This window comes from Anabrus simplex, chromosome 4 (assembly GCF_040414725.1).
Source record: "Anabrus simplex isolate iqAnaSimp1 chromosome 4, ASM4041472v1, whole genome shotgun sequence".
Taxonomy (NCBI): domain Eukaryota; kingdom Metazoa; phylum Arthropoda; class Insecta; order Orthoptera; family Tettigoniidae; genus Anabrus; species Anabrus simplex.
In genome coordinates this window covers 279,011,842-279,029,584 of record NC_090268.1, presented here as the reverse complement: position 1 = coordinate 279,029,584, position 17,743 = coordinate 279,011,842, and the positions used below count along the sequence as shown (strand labels likewise).

Genomic DNA, 17,743 nt, shown 5'->3' with positions numbered 1-17,743 from the left:
AATTTGGAGGGTCCGGCATACCTTGTTGATCTTCTTCCAGGTGCTTTGGGGTCTTCCTGAAAGTCTTTTCCCATTAAGAGATCCCTTGTATAGATCTACTGGTGCTCTGTTATCCTGCATCCTCAGTACATGTCCAGCCCATCACAATCTGTTGGATTCTATCACACCCATTACAGTGTGTTGTTGAGAGAGGGTGTAAATCTCATAATTAGATCTTTTCAGCCAGTTTTGAGAGATAGGCTCGAACTATGGGCCAAATCTTTTTCTATAAACTTTATTCTCAATGACTGCTGCTGCTCTTTCTTGGTTATACTCCATGTCTCAGAACCACGCAGAAGTACTGGTCAAGTGATTGTATTGTAGATTATCATTTTTGCATTCCTTGTTAAAAACTTTGAGCCTAATATAGGGCTCATAGAGTAAAATGCCTTATTTGCATTCTTAAGTCTAGTTTGGTGTTCCTGTTGCCTTTGGTTTTGCTCATTGATTAATACACCGCCCGGCTCCATGGCTATATGGTTAGCGTGCTGGCCTTTGGTCACAGGGGACCCGGGTTCGATTCCCGGCAGGGTCGGGAATTTTAACCATCATTGGTTAATTTCACTGGCATGGGGACTGGGTGTATGTGTTGTCTTCATCATCATTTCATCCTCATCATCATTTCATCCTCATCACGATGCTCAGGTCGCCCTCGGGTATCAAATCGAAAGACCTGCATCTGGCGAGCTGAGCATGTCCTCGGACACTCCTGGCACTAAAAGCCATACACCATTTCATTTCATTAATACACCAAGGAATTAAAACTCCTGTACTCTTTTAAATATATGTTTCCCAATCTTCAAAGGCAATCTGTCAACCTCCTCCTGATCTGGTCTCTGTACAAACCATGTAATCTGTCTTTTTATCATTTACCCGTAAGCCAATTTTTGCTGCCATTTCCTCTAGTTCCACAAATAACTGCCTAATGTCTAATTCATTGCGGCCAATAAGAACAATATCATCCACATGTGCAAGGACTTTAAATGTTGTCTCCTCAATATAAGGCCAGCAGGTACAAGAACTAATTTCCTGATGATCTTCTCCAGTGTAATGTTGAATAGGAGATAGTGCATCCCCTTGTCAGACCAGTTTTATTCTGGAAGGAACTTGATTTTCTGCCCTTGAACAAAACACAGCTAACATTACCATCCATACACAGTTTGCACATGTTAATTAATTGTATGGGAAAGCCAAACTACATCATGATGTTCCACAGCCCTTCTCTATGGATTGAATCGTATGCCTTGAAGAAATCTATAAAGAGATATTGAACCGACTCCTTGTGTCCTTAATAGTCTTGATTGCAAATATGTTGTCTGTAGTGGATCTGTTAGTACAAAAACCGTTCTGATAGTCCCCAATAACATTTTCAGCAAAATGGTTTTAAACGCTGTAAAAAAATAAAAGACAGAATTTTGTAAGCCGAGTTTACAAGAGATATACCACAATAATTTTGAAGTTCTTCCTTATCCCTTCCTGTATGAATTTGGCACAATAAGTGATTCCTGCCATTCTTTTGGAATATCTTCATCGTGCCATATCCATAGAATGATCTTATACGAGGGTTGGGGCAAAAGTCATGGCAACTATTTTTTGTCTTGAAGATACCAGTCCGGTTGGAAAATGTGACATATACAGATGAAAGGACAAGGTGTTAACTACATATGTGGACAATGAATAGCACTGAAATATCGTAACACACTAATTTATTACGGTAGTATACAGGACAATATGGCCTTCCTGGTGCAAAAGGATGACAACACAGTACACATAAAGTTGACATGACAAACATGGGCCTAAAGATCTTCAAAGTAGTCCCCTGCTACTGATACCACACGCTGCCAACGATGTGGGAGGCGCTGAATACCGCCTACCTCAGCATTTGCCACACCATGTGTTGTGAATCAGGTCACCTGGTGGCACACAGCATTTGCAATGTCCTCTCGTGTTGCAAACCACCTACCACATAGTAGTTCCTTAATCTTTCGAATGGGATCAATGTCACAGGGCGAAATGTCGGGAGAGTACGGTGGGTGCTCCAGTTCTTCCCATCCCCAACGTTGCAGTAGCTGCCCTACACACTCTGCTTTATGTGGTTTTGCATTGTCGTGCAGGATTATTGTACTGTCCACAAGATCCGGACATTTCTCCCGAACGCCACGTCGTACCTGTCGCACCAGAAAGTCCCTGTAGTACTGTGCGGTCACTGTTCTACCATGTGGAACAAAGTGGCAAACAATGACACCCCTGATGTCATACGCGACAATCACCATCAATTTGACTGGGGAAGGATTCTGACGGACCTTCTGCCTCCTTGGTGATCCAGCATGTCGCCACTCTGCGGACTGACGTTTCAGTTCTGGTTCGTATGCCCTGGCCCAAAATTCATCGATGGCGATTATTCGTGACAAGAATTGATCGCCATCCTGTTGCCATCGTGCAAGGTGGTTGGAGCATATTGCATAGCGCATTCACCTTTGAACTTCCGTCAGTGCATGCGGTACCCACTGCAATGCGATTTTGCGCAGTTGCAGCTCATTACACAATATCCTGTGGACGGTGCGTTTCTCGATGCCATTTGTCCTCCCTAACACCAGTAGCCTCTATCGTCTTGTCTTCATCCAGGAGCTGCTTAATGGCGGCACGTGCCACATCTGTCCGCACACTGACAGGTCATCCCGAACGTTGCTCATCACTGTTGACACACGTCCTTGCTGAAACTTTCCTCCCCACCGTGCTACTGTATGGTATGGTAGGGCATTATTCCCAAGGGCTTCCACTAATTCACTGTGACATTCCATCGCATTTCTCCCTCGGAGAATGGCTATTTTGATGTAAGCGCGCTGCTCAACACGGGTTACTTCCATCTCGCACGACACTCAGCAACTGACTGATTTCACAGCCCTCGCTGTGCTACTACCAGCTATCACAGAGCCATCTGTTGTTCTGCATACACACTATGCCTGCAGAACTTCCACACGACCCATATACGTTTGTGATCCGTTCACATATCTACAAGAAAAAAAATAGTTGCCATGACTTTTGCCCCAATCCTCGTATATGTATTTATGTAATCTTTCTCCACCATATTTAATAAGCTCAGCAGGAATGTTGTCACTACCTGAAGCTTTATTGTTTTTTAAACGTATAATACTTAGTAATACCTCTTGATATGATGGCTCTGGTATTTGTTCTGATGGGGAACTAGATGGTTTACCAATACAGGTTTCTGGATCAGCAAAATTCAGCAAGGAATCAAAGTATTGCTTGCAGTAATTTAATTATTTGTCATGATCAGCAATTAATTTCCAGACTTATCTCTCATAATACTCGATCTGGTTGAAATCCTTTCTTAATTGTGTTGACAGTTCCATACATCTTGCGGATGTTCCTGTTTCTGTAGTCATCTTGGATTGATTCTATTTGTTGTCTCAGGTAGACGTTTTTCTTTCTATGAATTAATTCACTACATTCTTGCTGTTTTTCTCTCTATAGTTCCTCAACATCTACATTCTTATTAGACTGCAGCCACTTATTGCACCATATTGTTACTTCATTAACTGCATCTTGATGTGCCTCATCAAACCATTTCTTTTTCTTACTAACACCTTTTGGTATCACTTTCATTGCTACTGTTGTCTTGATTTGTTTAGCATTATTCCACATTCATCCACAAACTTCGTCATTTGTTTCATCAATGTCTTCTATAGGATCTTCTCCAAGAATATAAAATCTGTTTGTAATTTCCACATTATACTTTAATCTTTCATCCTCCTGCTTCAGTTTCTCAGTGTCAACTTTGCATCTTTCCTCAGTCCGTGTCTTACAAGAGGTTATCAATTTAATTTTAACAGAAGCATCTTACCGTCGCATGAATACCATGTTTCCTTATGTATTTGTTTATGTGGGAAGGCGGTACTCTGCACATTCATGTTTGTGGATGTCATCATCATCATCATCATCATCGTCATCATCATCATCATCATCATCATCATCAATGTCCAACTCCAGTCGCCTGGGTGTAGTTAACAAGCCTCTTCCACTCTTTTCTGTCCTTCCACTTTTCCTGCTCCATTACTTCCCCCACATCCGATCCAGCTTCTCTAATGTCCTTCCAAATCTGATCCACCCACCTTTTTCTCGGTCTTCCAACTGGTCTCTTCCCCTTAACTTCTCTTTCCAATTCCCTTCTTGCTACCCGTTCCTTTCTGATTCTTTTTACATGTCCGAACCATCTCAGTCTTGCTTTCTGTATGTTCTGTACTAACAGTTCTATATTTAGCTCTTCTCTGATTTTAATATTTTGAATTCTATCGCTTCTTTTCTTTTTAACCGATGTTCTTAAAAATTTCATTTCTACTGCCTGGATCTTACTATCTTGTCTCTTATTAGTTACCAGTGTTTCTAGTCCATATGTTACAATTGGTATGAAATACTGTTTATATAAAGTTAATTTTGTTCTCTTGGGTACTTTGTCATCCCATAAAAGCTCTCTGACTTGATGATAAAATGTACCTTTGCTTAGTCTGTTACTAATTTCAGGGTTGATTTCATTACTTCCATTTATAATGCTACCCAGATATGTAAACTGTTCTACATTCTCTAACTGTTCTCCATCTATGTTCACTTGGCTTCTCTTCTTCTCTTTTCCACTAATTACCATTCCAAACTCCTCCAGATTTTAATTCCAAATGTCTAGTCTCCTTTGCACTTCCTTTTCTCCCTTTGTAATTTTCTCCTTTTGTACTTCCTTTCTCCCTTTGTGGATGTAGCAAAATTAATTAGTCCAATGGCATTATCATTGCTTTCATTATGCAGACTTTCCCTTCCTATTGTTGGCTCAAAAATTTCTTCCATTCCAACTTTTGCATTGAACTCATCCAAAATCATTTTGACATCATGTTTGGGTAATTCATTCCATAGTTCTAACAAATCCTCATAAAAGGAGTCTTTAATGTGATCATCCTTGTCATTTGTGGGGGCAGACACATTCATAAAAATTCATTCAGAGGGGTTTCTTATAGCTTCTTTAGCCTCAATCCACTAATCAAAATCAAATCAAAATCTCTTTATTTGCAAATGAGGTGTCTACCTCCGTGGCAAATGGTACACTAAAATACATTATTGTCAAGCACTAAATATTAAATTAACAAGAGAAGAAAATTTTCCTATAATACAATATTATACAATTTATGCTAACAATTTTTTCTATTAAACACACAGCTCATCCTTAATAAATTTATATTGTTTACAAAATTCTACTTATAATATCTCCTGTACTACTTACAAATATAGTCAACTGATATACAGTATGTGGAATTACTTCAAATGATACTGTACAACTGGTATAAGATTAAAATGTACATTGCATTTATTTACTTTTTTTTCTTTACCCATTCTGGAACCTAAGTAGCATAACGACCTGCTGCGTCTTAACCAGAGCCCCTTTTGCCACCACTTTTCAGAGTTCCTGAAGGGCCTTCACAGCTACCGTAGTGGTCCCAGGGCACTCGAAGTCCCCACTGTACGTCACCCCTACAGGCAGTCCCCTACTTTGGCTGTCCAACTCCTTAGACCAGGGAATGGAATTAATTTATTCACACACATTTTTTAATTTATATTAACCTGCGCTGGTTGAATGCCCTCTAACATTTCATTTATTTTCTCTGTTGCTGTTTATTCTCTTCTTGAATATCTGTACAGATTTTGGAAAAGGATCAAACACTACCCCTGGTAAACTGTTCCACTCCTTCACACCCTTCCCAATGAATGAAAATTTACCCCAATCGCTTCTGCTAAAATTCCTTCTAATTTTATATTTGTAGTCAGTCCTGCCGATATAATTATTTTCCAACTGAAGCCTCTCACGGATATCTCCCCATGCTGCTTCTCCTGTATAGGCTCTATATAATCCTATAAGTCTAGATTTCTCCCTTCTCTTACTTAAAGTTTCCCACCCTAGTTCCTTTAACATTTCTGATACACTACTCTTTCTCCTGAAATCCCCTGTTACAAATCTTGCTGCTTTCCTCTGCACACTATCTATTCCTTTTATTAGGTATTCTTGGTGAGGATCCCAAACACTGTTTGCATATTCCAATAATGGACGAACCATACTTAGGTAACTTTTCTCTTTTAATTTTTTGTTGCATCCTTTAAGTAGCCTCATTATGACATGTAAAGATCTGTATGCTTTCCCAACAATGTCATCCACATGACCCTTTCAATGCAAATTACTTTCAAATCTCACACCTAAGTATTTGCACTTGCCATCTTTTGGGATAACTACCCCATCCAAAGTATATTCAAATTCAGTTTTAAAACTCCTGTGTGTAAATGTTGTAACAGTTGATTTGCCTCCATTAACCTTCATATTATTCTCTTCAACCCATTGTTGGATACTCTCAAGGTCCCTTTGTAATTCTGAACAATCCTCACTGGTATTTATTTCCCTATAAACAATTATGTCATCTGCATACAATCTTATTTTTGATGTTATATTATTCCCTAAATCATTTACGTATATTAAGAAAAGTAACGGACCGATTATACTACCCTGTGCAATTCCCTTCCAAACTTTCTCTTCCTGCGATACGTTATTTCCTACTTTGACTTTCTGAACCCTTGAATTTAGAAATGTTTTTATCCAACGTGTAACCCTTACGTCCAATCCTATTCCCTCCAATTTCTTTAATAATATTCCAATCAAAGGCTTTGGAAAGATCTATGGCTATGCAATCTAACTGGCCTCCTGAATCCAATTGGTCTGATATGTCCTGCTGAAATCCCACCAGTTGTGCCTCACAAGAAAATTTCTTTCTAAATCCATACTGGCTCCTCATGAACCAATTTTTATCATCACATATCCCTCTGACGTACTTTGATATTAAACTCTCCAGTATTTTACAAACTATACTGGTCAGGCTGATTGGTCTGTAATTCTCTGGTTTCCTTTTATCACCCTTTCCTTTATAAATTGGTATTATTATAGATTCCTTCCATTCCTTTGGTATTACACTATTATTTATGACATAGTCAAAGAGAAATTTTAAATAAGGCACTATGTACCACCCCATTGCCTTTAACACCTCCCCAGTAATTTGATCACTTCCTGCTGCTTTTCCTTGCTGGAGCAGTTGGATTTCTCTGAAAATATCTTCATTTGTGAATGAGAAGCTTCTTGTTTCCCTCTGTGTCTCTCCCTCTCTATCTTCTGTTTTGGTTTCCAACTCCTGACAATCATCTACTGAATCTCTGAATTCCCTACTAAAGAGGTTTGCTTTCTTAGTATCTGTTAAATAGTGTTCACCCCCTTCTCTCACCATTGTAGGAATTTGGATTCCTTTTCCTTTTTGATTCCTGATATATGAATACAGCTTTTTCCATTTCCCTTTGTGGTCATTATGCTCATGAAGAATGCTATTCATATAATTCTCTTTTGCTTCCTTTTTCACTCTATTCAGTTCCCTCATTAGCTGTTTTCTACTTTCTCTACTCTCCCTACCTTCTTCGATTTTCCTGTTTACTATTCTACATTTTCTTTTTAATTTTCTTATTTCTCTTGTATAATAAACAGGGTCTTAGGTCATTTTACCCATCTTAACAGGTACAAATCTCTTCTCTCCTTCCCAAATGATTCCTTTGAATTTAGCTCAAAGTGTATCCACATTACTCCCTTCACTTATCCAACAACTGAATTGTGATTTAAGGTAAGTCCCAAATTCATCAACTTTAGTTTTTCTGTACAATTTCTTGTCTTGTGTGGCCCTCTTATTAAGCCTTTTTGGTATCAGTCCCACATCCATTATTACAGCCTTATGGTCACCTATTCTTTCAATTACCTCAGTTTTATCAACAATTTCCCATGGTTTAACCAAGAATACTGTGAACTTCCTAACTGTCTTACTATTTTTACAAACATATATATTTATATAAAACTGCATTTAACTTGAAAAATCTGAAATATCTGCATTTAAAATGGAAAATCTGAAAATTAATATTCATTAAATAAAATACACACTCGTCGGACCTTGTACTCGCACTTACTTGTTACCTGCTTACTTACACATACGTTATTTGAAGGGCGCCAGCTGCCACTCAGTGCAGCAATAATAGAATGAGACTCTTGACTATCTCTAGGGTGTGGGGTAATAAGCTTACTTTTGACAACATACCATATAAGTTCTGAGAAAAGGAGATTGGCGTTCGGTTTCCCCATTAATTTCGAGGTTAAGATATTTTACTTTCATTGAAATAAAACCATGAATTCGTTTGTTAGAACAATATATATTCTTTAAATAATATATCAAAAAATAGTGAGTCTTGTTGCGATAAAACAGATGAGAATATGAAATTATGACATTGCAACTGAAAGAACTAGGCATGAATCTGAATTCTTCTTGACCGGACATTTAACAATTTATACGAAATATTTCCCTCACTGATTCACTTGACTGTACCTTCAACACTTTTAGTGTAATTACGACGTATTCCTTTGATCTGATGTTTACTGTAGATGTGTCACGCCTAACTTGGTGATACATCCTTGTGACTGCTTCTTCTCCATACCATCTGACTTCTTTATAAGTCAATATGGTATTACCTCTTGGCAGGTCCAGGGTTGCCCTCTCTGACTCCATGGTAAGCCCTTGCGTCCGTGTCTTCCACTAAGTGACGGACGAACTTTGGCCTCACTCTCTCAATGACCAATAATTAATGGCTCACTGAGTCTTCTCCATCTCTCGTTCACACTCGTTGACTGACCGACTGAGGCCTCTTCATCTAGTAGACTTCTTCACTGTACTGCATCCGTATAACTAATGACTGACGTTACAATATGCACCCACCTTATATAGACGTTGGTTGACACAGCTACGTAATCTCCAGAAATAACAATGACATACTCCCACAACGCGGCAAATATTACATACAGTTGTGAAACCGCCGCCGGCTCGTTGGGTTCATATCTAAATAAATACGATGACGTCGCCATGGAGTGGCGATGACTTGGCAGAATCGCCAGTGGTATAGCAATATAACAACGTCACTTCCACATCTGATACATCGAAACTCTCACTGTACATGTATTGAGTGTTATTTTCCACACACGTATATATGCATACATCTAAGTACAATCCTGCAAGCGACAAGCATTGCAAATTGAGTTGAACAAGAATTATAACAAAATAATAGTAATCTCACAGATAAAATAATAATAATAATACGGACATAATAATAATAATAATAATAATAATAATAATAATAATATATTATCTTGTAACGGGATTTGAACCGTTACAATACATCTAGTAAGTTATTGAGACGAGTTGGTTTTTGTACTACTTGTGTAAATCCTCCCTCCCAAATTAACTTATTTGCCAGTTTCTGTTCATGGGCTTCACTTGCAGCTCCATTCCATTCAACTTCTGGCAAGTTTAGATCTCCCCCAATTATTACCACATCATTATTATTGTTTTTATGAGTATATTCTATTATTTTCTCAAATATTTCCATGTCTCTTTCCTCTCTTCCAGGCCTGTATGTTCCTATAATTCCCACCTCCTTCATATTATCACAAATGAATTTTATCCCTAATATTTCACCCCTTTCATCGGTAAACCATTCATGTGAACAATAAGTTTCCTTCACCAGAATAAACAACACCCCTCCCTTTTTATCTTCTCGGTCTCTACTATAGACTGTGTACCCTTCTGGAAATACTTCTCTATTACCCACCCCTTCTCTCAACCACGATTCCACTCCTATCACCACATCAGTCTCATAAGATTCCATCAATGTACCGAATTTTAATTGTTTATTTACTACACTCTGACAGTTTACCAAGAGCAATCTCAGACCCCCTTCCTCCCTAAAACTTAACTGTTGCAATTGGGTAACTTGAAATTCCTTACTTTCCTGAGTTTCATTTTCTAGTTGGCTGAGCCAGCTTGAAGTACAGCTGGCTCTTTCTACTAGTTTTCCTGGTCAGTATTATAACTCAAGGGAGTTGCCTTTTTTACAGTACATATCTTAAGATTAATAAAATCTAGAACAATATTTGCTATCTTTCGTTTACCTGAATTGTTTAGATGAAGGCCATGCTTTGTATAACTGTGTCTCTCGAAACTGCTGCTATCAATTACCTGTGTATTACGAAAATGTTTACAAATTTTAACCATATCTGTATTAACTTTGTCCACTTCAATGTTCACACACGAGTCTCTAATCAAATCATGCCTGTGGGGCATGTTCACTACAAAGATGTTAGTGTGAGTCAGCTTACCTAGTGTACATTTAAGTTCAGAAATGACATTCTTAGCGTCGTTGTGAGCTACGTCGTTCGTCCCACCAATGATCACTACTGCATCACGACTTCCGAGATTTCTTGCCGCCTGCTCCGTGTTTTCCAATACCTTCTTCATTGGGGCCCCAGGATAGATGACAGCCGATGCTGCAATACCTTTATTGTTCATTTTCTCCGCAATTCCCCTCGCCTGGCTATCACCAAATATAAGAATGTTCGACACTTTGGCCGGTGCACTGTGTGGGATTTTAGGCCTAACTTTGCCACTTCTCGTAACGGATTTTGCGCTATATGTTTGACTGCTTCCCGTACGGATACCTTGCGTATCACTTACTTCCCTCAGGGCTGAAAATCTATTTTTGGTGTCAATTACAAAATTGTCCTTATTTAAGTGTACACTTTTCCTCCTAGAATCGGAAGCAACTTGACACCATGCACTAGAATTCACAGAGCCACCTGTGTTCTGAGTGTTTACTGGTACCGGTACTTTTCATTCCAGTAAACGTACCTTCTCCTTTAAAATCTCATTCGCCCTGAAAATGGTTTTCCGTGGTTTCCCATTTTCACACCAGGCAAATGCTGGGGCTGTACCTTAATTAAGGCCATGGCCGCTTCCTTCCAACTCCTAGGCCTTTCCCGTCCCATCGTCGCCATAAGACCTATCTGTGTCGGTGCGACGTAAAGCAAGTAGCAAAAAAAAATCTCATTCTCCGCTTTTAATGCTTGTAAATCCTGTTGCAATAAAGAGAGAATTACAAGTACATTATCATTACCTCCATCCTCTAAGGAATGAGACGCCAGCGATTCATTGTCTGTTGTAGGCCTAGGTTTGTTACCGCTATTCAAATTGCTCTCGCCACAGCTAACATATGTCCAAGTATCTTCATTTTTAGCAAAACCAGCACTACATATACACTCAAAATGGTACCAAATTAAACACTTTTCACACTGGATACCATTCTTCACTCGCTTCTTGTTTACACCACACTTATTCCCGATTATTTCGCAAGAGAACCGGGAGCTATCTTCACTTACATCCTTCGCTGATGCCATCTTGATACCAATAGCAGTCACTCCTGGGTTAAAATTTTCACATGAAATATCAATCATAGTGAACTAGTATTCATATACGTTCCTTAATTAGGCATGAATAGCTTTAGAAAGTAATTGTGCAGCATTTGATCATGCTGGTATGGAATTTATGAAAGTACTTCATTTTATAAAATTATTGTATCAGAACTCTTCTCATTAGGAGGTTGTGTTGCAACTTTACTCAGTTGGGACAAAATATGTTTCTGTATATAATACTTGTAAGATCTGTGAGATTTTGTGACCTTTCCTCCATAAAATAAAGAACAGTACAGTTTCAAGGGGGCTTAAAAAATTTACCGTTTGTAACTGATCCTCCTGTTTATGTTCGGAAATAGTACATAGGTGCTCAGCCTGGTGTTTTCATAGACCTTGATGATGGACGTGTCGTCGGAGAACATGATGGAATTCACCACTGGACTGTTGGACAGAGGTGTAGAATAGGTGGTGTGGTCAAACCTTATTTTGTAGCCAAGAAGGAACCTACTACACATAACATTTATGTGGTAAGTTAACATTTTGATTTCTGTTTTATGTATTATTTATATGAAAGACCTTTCAAAAACCTACTGTTCTCTCAATGCACAATTACATGTGATGTATTAATCTGAGTGATATTATGCACTTTCCAAATATCTTTTGTAATAGAACACGATACATTTCTAATGTCCATTGTTGAAGATACTGTTGTCTTTCCATCCAAATAACTGAATTTGGAATCCCAGTCACTCCTGGGTTAAAATATTCACATGAAATATCTTAAAGCATCTGGCCTTAAGTCCTTGGCTAAACCCGAAATAAGCCGTCAACGGCCGCTTCCTTCCAACTCCTAGGCCTTTCCCATCCCATCGTTGCCATAAGACCTATCTGTGTTGGTGCAACGTAAAGCCACTAGGGAAAAAAAACAAACTAACTGAACAAGTCCTGGGTGTCTTAAGATGTGTCCTATCATTCTATCTCTTCTTCCATGCAGCATAACAGCATGCTTTTTTTAGTGTCACTCCCACTGATCTAGTATAGCAATAGTTCTGTATTGAAAGTTTTATCATCAGAGAATAGGATAATGAGCTAATATACGAGTCATTGAAAATCAGAGTGGCCTATCCCAAATTTTTTTTTTGTTCAAAATAATGTTAAATGCAAATAACCATCTGGTGAGTATGAATATGCATCTAACATAGTTTTGAAAAAGTCTGGGATAGGCCACTCTGGTTCTCAATGAATCACATGCTGACAGTATTATCACGGAAGTGGATTAGCTTCCCAATTTATCCAGGCTAATGAAGAGCAAGAGGGTGAGTGAATTATGAAAAACAAGGTAACATATTGAACCATCCTGTTCATTGGGGCAATTGGATTAATTTTAGTATTGGATGTTGGAATCACACAAGGCCACCCACGAAGCCAGTGTCTTACAGTAAATGTCATAAAGAAGTCCAGAAGAAGCGTTCTTGTGTGAAGGGGTGCGAGCGTCATGCTGAGAAATCTCCAGAAACCCATTAAAAGGAGTTATGTCCCAAGCCAAGCCTCTTGATGAAGATTGGGGACGCTTCCCAGATCCCGGCAAAACGTATATGAGGAGGGAAGAAAGAATTAAATTAATATCTTTGGTTACGGAGGAGTTGCATTGGATTTGAGACAAGAATTGCAACCTGTATAATTTCTGCTTTATGTTGATATGCATTAGGGCTGCGTTCATTAATGCATTCGTTAATTAGGGCTCATGAGATACTTAGTGCGGGAAAAAATTTCGTGGGCGCGCGCGGATTGCACGCGACCAAGCGGCTTGATGACGCCATCCGGGATTATAAAATAAGGCAGCCTGGCATATCAGAGTCATTCGTGGACAAGAAGACTGCTTGAACGAGTCGTCATACTGCGTGTCGGTACTGAGAACAATGCTTTGTCTTCGAGCAGCACAGACGAAGAGTACAGCTAGATCTGCGAGGAAGTAAGTAAGCAACTTGAATATTCAGCTGAATTTAAGATTTTACCTGTGAGAATATGCTATGGGGAGATGAGGTACTGCTTCTAAGAGACTAATGAACTAGTAGCTTCATATTTCTATGAGGTCAAGTTATTACTGACGAGAGGCTAGAATTAATATTGGCTCAGGTGAGGAATTCTAAAACTATGTGTTGTCCGTGTGATAGGATGAAAGAACAGTGACGGAGAGGAGTGAAGAAACTATTGTGTACCAGGTTAAAACTCTGAACGAGACTTGGTCAATGTGACGTGTGAGACACGATAGTAGTGGAGACAGGCATCGAGTTTGGACAGTCTGTAATATATGAATTTATTTTCAGTTACCCCAGCATCAAGTCAGAACGAGTGTTTGACATCATCATTGCGAAGAAGCCACAACCAGGAGCCGAAGCCAACACGACAACGGGCATCGATTCAGGAACATTGGGAGCACCTGATCAGCACGACATCGAAGGGGACACCTTCCAACTACAGAGGGAGCTGTACGAAGACGCCACACAAGCAAGAATGTCTCCAAGTGGTCAACAGTATCTGCTGCCAGCTCCGCAGTCTATCATGATGTGGTAGATCCAGTGGTCCACAGGGATGGCCGCTCCGTTATGTCCCGATAAATAAGGTCAGAGCTTTCCAATTCTGTTTCAAGCATGTCATTTAAATTTAGATAGGAATATGGGGGCCGTCGGTCCACAGATTTGGTGTGGTAGGAAAATTTTCCTTGTAATTTAGAGCTAGGCCTCAAACTTGAACCCCGTACTTTAAGATAGATGTTATTTGTTGAGTCCTTGTTAGCGTGTTCATATTTCATTTTGATTGTGTTATTATAACGTACGTGTATTTGTAAGGGTCTAATCGAACTCATTTGGTCATAGGAGGTTAGTCTAACAGATTGGTACTTTTATTAGATCGCATTTAGGCATGTGTTTCTGCAGACGTTGATGTGTATAGTTGTGACCAAGACGTGACCAGTAATTCACCCAGATTCACTGAGAGAGCGAGCGAGTCCGAATATTTAAGAGATTTGAGCCCATGAGAGGCAGAAGTAAGATTTGCAGTTGACATGAGAGAGCCCAACAATTGAGAGTTTATTGAATATATTTTGGAAATGCCTAGTATGGCCATGTGACGATCGATTAATGATTAGTGTTTTTGTAGCACCAGGATTTAGCCCATGAGAGGCATAAGTAAGATTAGCGAGATTGCTGAAGATATTGAGACGAGGGCAGATAGCCCAGGTATATTTAAAAGAGGGCTTTAGCAGCTGATTACGTGAGGTGTTCTTTTGAAAGGCGAGAATTTAGCCTGTCGCCCATTTGAGCTCATAAATTAGGGGCTGCCGCAAGTGAAGTGGTGAGGGTGGAGGTCGTTGAGCTTGACGTCACAGGCTTGTGAGTTGGTTATTGTCGTCTGCAGTTTGTCAAGTGTGCCTGGGGGGAAGAAACGACCTTCATGTCTTGAAAGCAGGGAGAGATCTTTTTTTTTTAATGTCCTATTTGTTTTACGTAAAATTTTAACACTGACCCGTTTTATACTGACACCCATGTATATGTTGATTGTGTCCTTTTATATTGTTTGCATAGGTATCTTTGACGCCTTACACGTCATGGGACTAGGGTTCGTGACCGAGTCAGGTCATTGTAAATTTTGTGGTGATTTTTGTTTGCACCGGGGTTCGACGGCGCGAGGCATTGTAAATTTTATGGGAATCATTGTTTATGAGTAGTTAAGCAGATATCCATCTTTCTATACTTCGTTACTTACACTATTGTAACATGCTTGTTGCAGTACAGCTGTTTCGTGAAGGCAGTGAACTGGTTGTCATCGGCTCAGCGTCATTTTACCCTATCTTATTGAAAAGCTCTTTCATTTGTATATAATTCAATTTTGTGTAATAAATCCCTATTTGTTAAACTTTGAATGCAGCGATGTTTTCTGTTCGATATTTTATTTTATTTGATTTAGCGAATTCTTACCTGAGTAGGCACATGTCCTAGTGTTTTATCTTTATGTTGTCCCGTTATACCCATGTTATCCCTGAGAAGAGCGCTTACCGGTTGAATGAAGAGGACTGTGTTCAGGTAAGACTATGTGCACTAGCTCACGTCTGTGAGAGTTCTTTCACTACTGTACTCTGGGTTCGAGACCGGCTTTCGCCTGGACGGAACTTTAAAGTGCAGTAGGGCACAATATGCATAACCTACTGATGCACCATACTACAGTGTTTGTTTTTTTCTCAAATTAATCTGTCTATTTTTAATTTTTCTAATATCTCTTGTAATAACTGTACCTATGTCCCTAGTTTTCTTGTTATATTAATGTCATCATCCAAGATCTTGTAAGAAATAGAGATTGATGACGAGGAGGATGTGATTATGCAGAGTTTGTCCTATTTTACGTTTATATTTATTATTTTTCTAATTTCCCTCTAACTACACTGACCTAAGAGTGTGCTCTTAACATCTTCCTCAGCTTTTTGTTCTAACATTTTTGCCCTATAAAAAAATAAATGAATAAGTTGAATGGTGAGAGGCTGTAAATGATAGTCAGACAACTGAGTAACATTGTTAAAGAAATTTATTCCTGGCTTCAGAACATAACAGAGACAAATGGAAAAGCATTGATGCAATTTAGGTTTGATTCTCACTATGACCCCACCCCAGTTTTCATTCTATTTCTCTATTCTATGACATAGTAATGATGTTATGGAGTAGCTCTTCTAGTATGGTTTTGTATGGGTAATTATTTTGAAAGTATGTTTCTTTCTTTCTTTCTTTCTTTCTTTCTTTCTTTCTTTCTTTCTTTCTCTCTTTCTTTCTTTCTGTTTTTAAAAATGCATTTATTCAAATTTATTTCAGGCCTCTGGTACTAATCATCCAGCACTATTTACTGAATATTTTGAAGCATCTGATGTACATTGGATTCATTCTCAGCCAAAATCGCTGGTTAATGATGGCATCCTTACTTGCGAGTTCCGTTTCCAGCATACGAAACCTCTTACCAAATGTCAAATAGTAAACTTGTCTGATGGTAGAATTCTTGTCAAACTTGGGCTACCTCTTAGAGCAATAACACCTGGACAGGTAACAAAAAACATTATTATTTTGTTACATACAGATATGCATGGGTTTGGGCTGAAATTGATATATGCTTGCTGGGTTTGGATTGGACTTTGATATTAGAAAGCTACAATGTATTTTAACTTGGCATTTGAAAAGTACAAGTATCAAAATTATTAAAAACTGCATAATTTTATTGAAAAATATATATATCTCAATGCTTTCTACAAGATACCCAGATCCACTCCTCATTAGACTGGTGTTTACAGTGCACTGTGTCTTCTGATGTGGGATAGAATTTGTTACTTTCATCGATCAATCTCAGACTCATCCTTGGCTTTGACGATATGAAAGTGATTCAAGGTATGAGCTATGCTAGTAACACCATTCCTTTTGCCGCCAGCCTCTGTGATATATGGCGTAAGAATATGTAGAATTGTGTTTGGGCAATGAATTGTAGATGGCAAGTGTAGATCATGCTTGGCCTAAGGTTTTCAACCCATGCTAATCTTTACCAGTATTATCACTCTATTTCTTAAGGTTTTGTGTGAGTTTTGTGATCTATTAACATGTCTGATGTGTTAATTCTCTTTTCCAACAGTATGCAGTTTTCTACTTAGGACAGGAATGCCTTGGAAGTGCAAGAATAACCAACCCTGGGCCTTCATTATTTTCTCTTGGAAAGAGTGTACAGGAAGAATATAGGTTGTACTCATAGCCTTAGCTGTGTTTAGATAAGAGAAAAGTGTTATATTTCTTCACTGATAAAGCAAGAATTGCATAGTTCATTATCCGATGAATTGGAGACAGTTAAAACGAGTAAAGGTTACGGGAGATACATAATGGGGAGAAAAGTATAATACTGATCCAAATATAGTAAAACTTAAAGGGTCATGACCTTCTTCTTCTTCTTCTTCTTCTTCTTCTTCTTCTTCTTCTTCTTCTTCTTCTTCTTCTTCTTCTTCTTCTTCTTCTTCTTCTTCGAGGAAATGACCATTAGAACAAGTGGCCACTATATGAAGGTTATGTTACTGGAATAAGAAAATAAATGTTATATTATTACTGTATATGCTGGCTGGACATCTCATACAGTTTACCACTGGCCTTCGGAGCTCAAGATGGCAGATTCAATCTTGACTCTGGTGGTATTTGAAGGTACTCAAATACTTGAATACCTACATCAGCCTCGTGTTGTTAGGTTTGTTGTAAAAGTAGTTAGTGGGTCACAGAACCAATAGCATTCTTTAAAAAATTATTACTCTATACTGACAAC

At 38.7% G+C, this 17,743-nt stretch overlaps 1 protein-coding gene across 1 annotated transcript in view; it reads left to right on the top strand.

The window, feature by feature from the left end:
- The window catches only part of LOC136872644 (mitochondrial tRNA-specific 2-thiouridylase 1), a 56,912-nt gene extending 39,599 nt beyond the window's left edge, over positions 1–17,313 (top strand). Inside the window, exons 6-8 of the mRNA XM_067146452.2 lie at positions 11,770–11,937; positions 16,270–16,494; positions 17,072–17,313. Coding sequence (XP_067002553.2) covers positions 11,770–11,937; positions 16,270–16,494; positions 17,072–17,188 — 510 coding nt within the window. The 3' untranslated portion in view covers positions 17,189–17,313. The remainder of the gene's footprint in view (positions 1–11,769; positions 11,938–16,269; positions 16,495–17,071) is intronic.
- Positions 17,314–17,743: the final 430 nt, after the last annotated feature.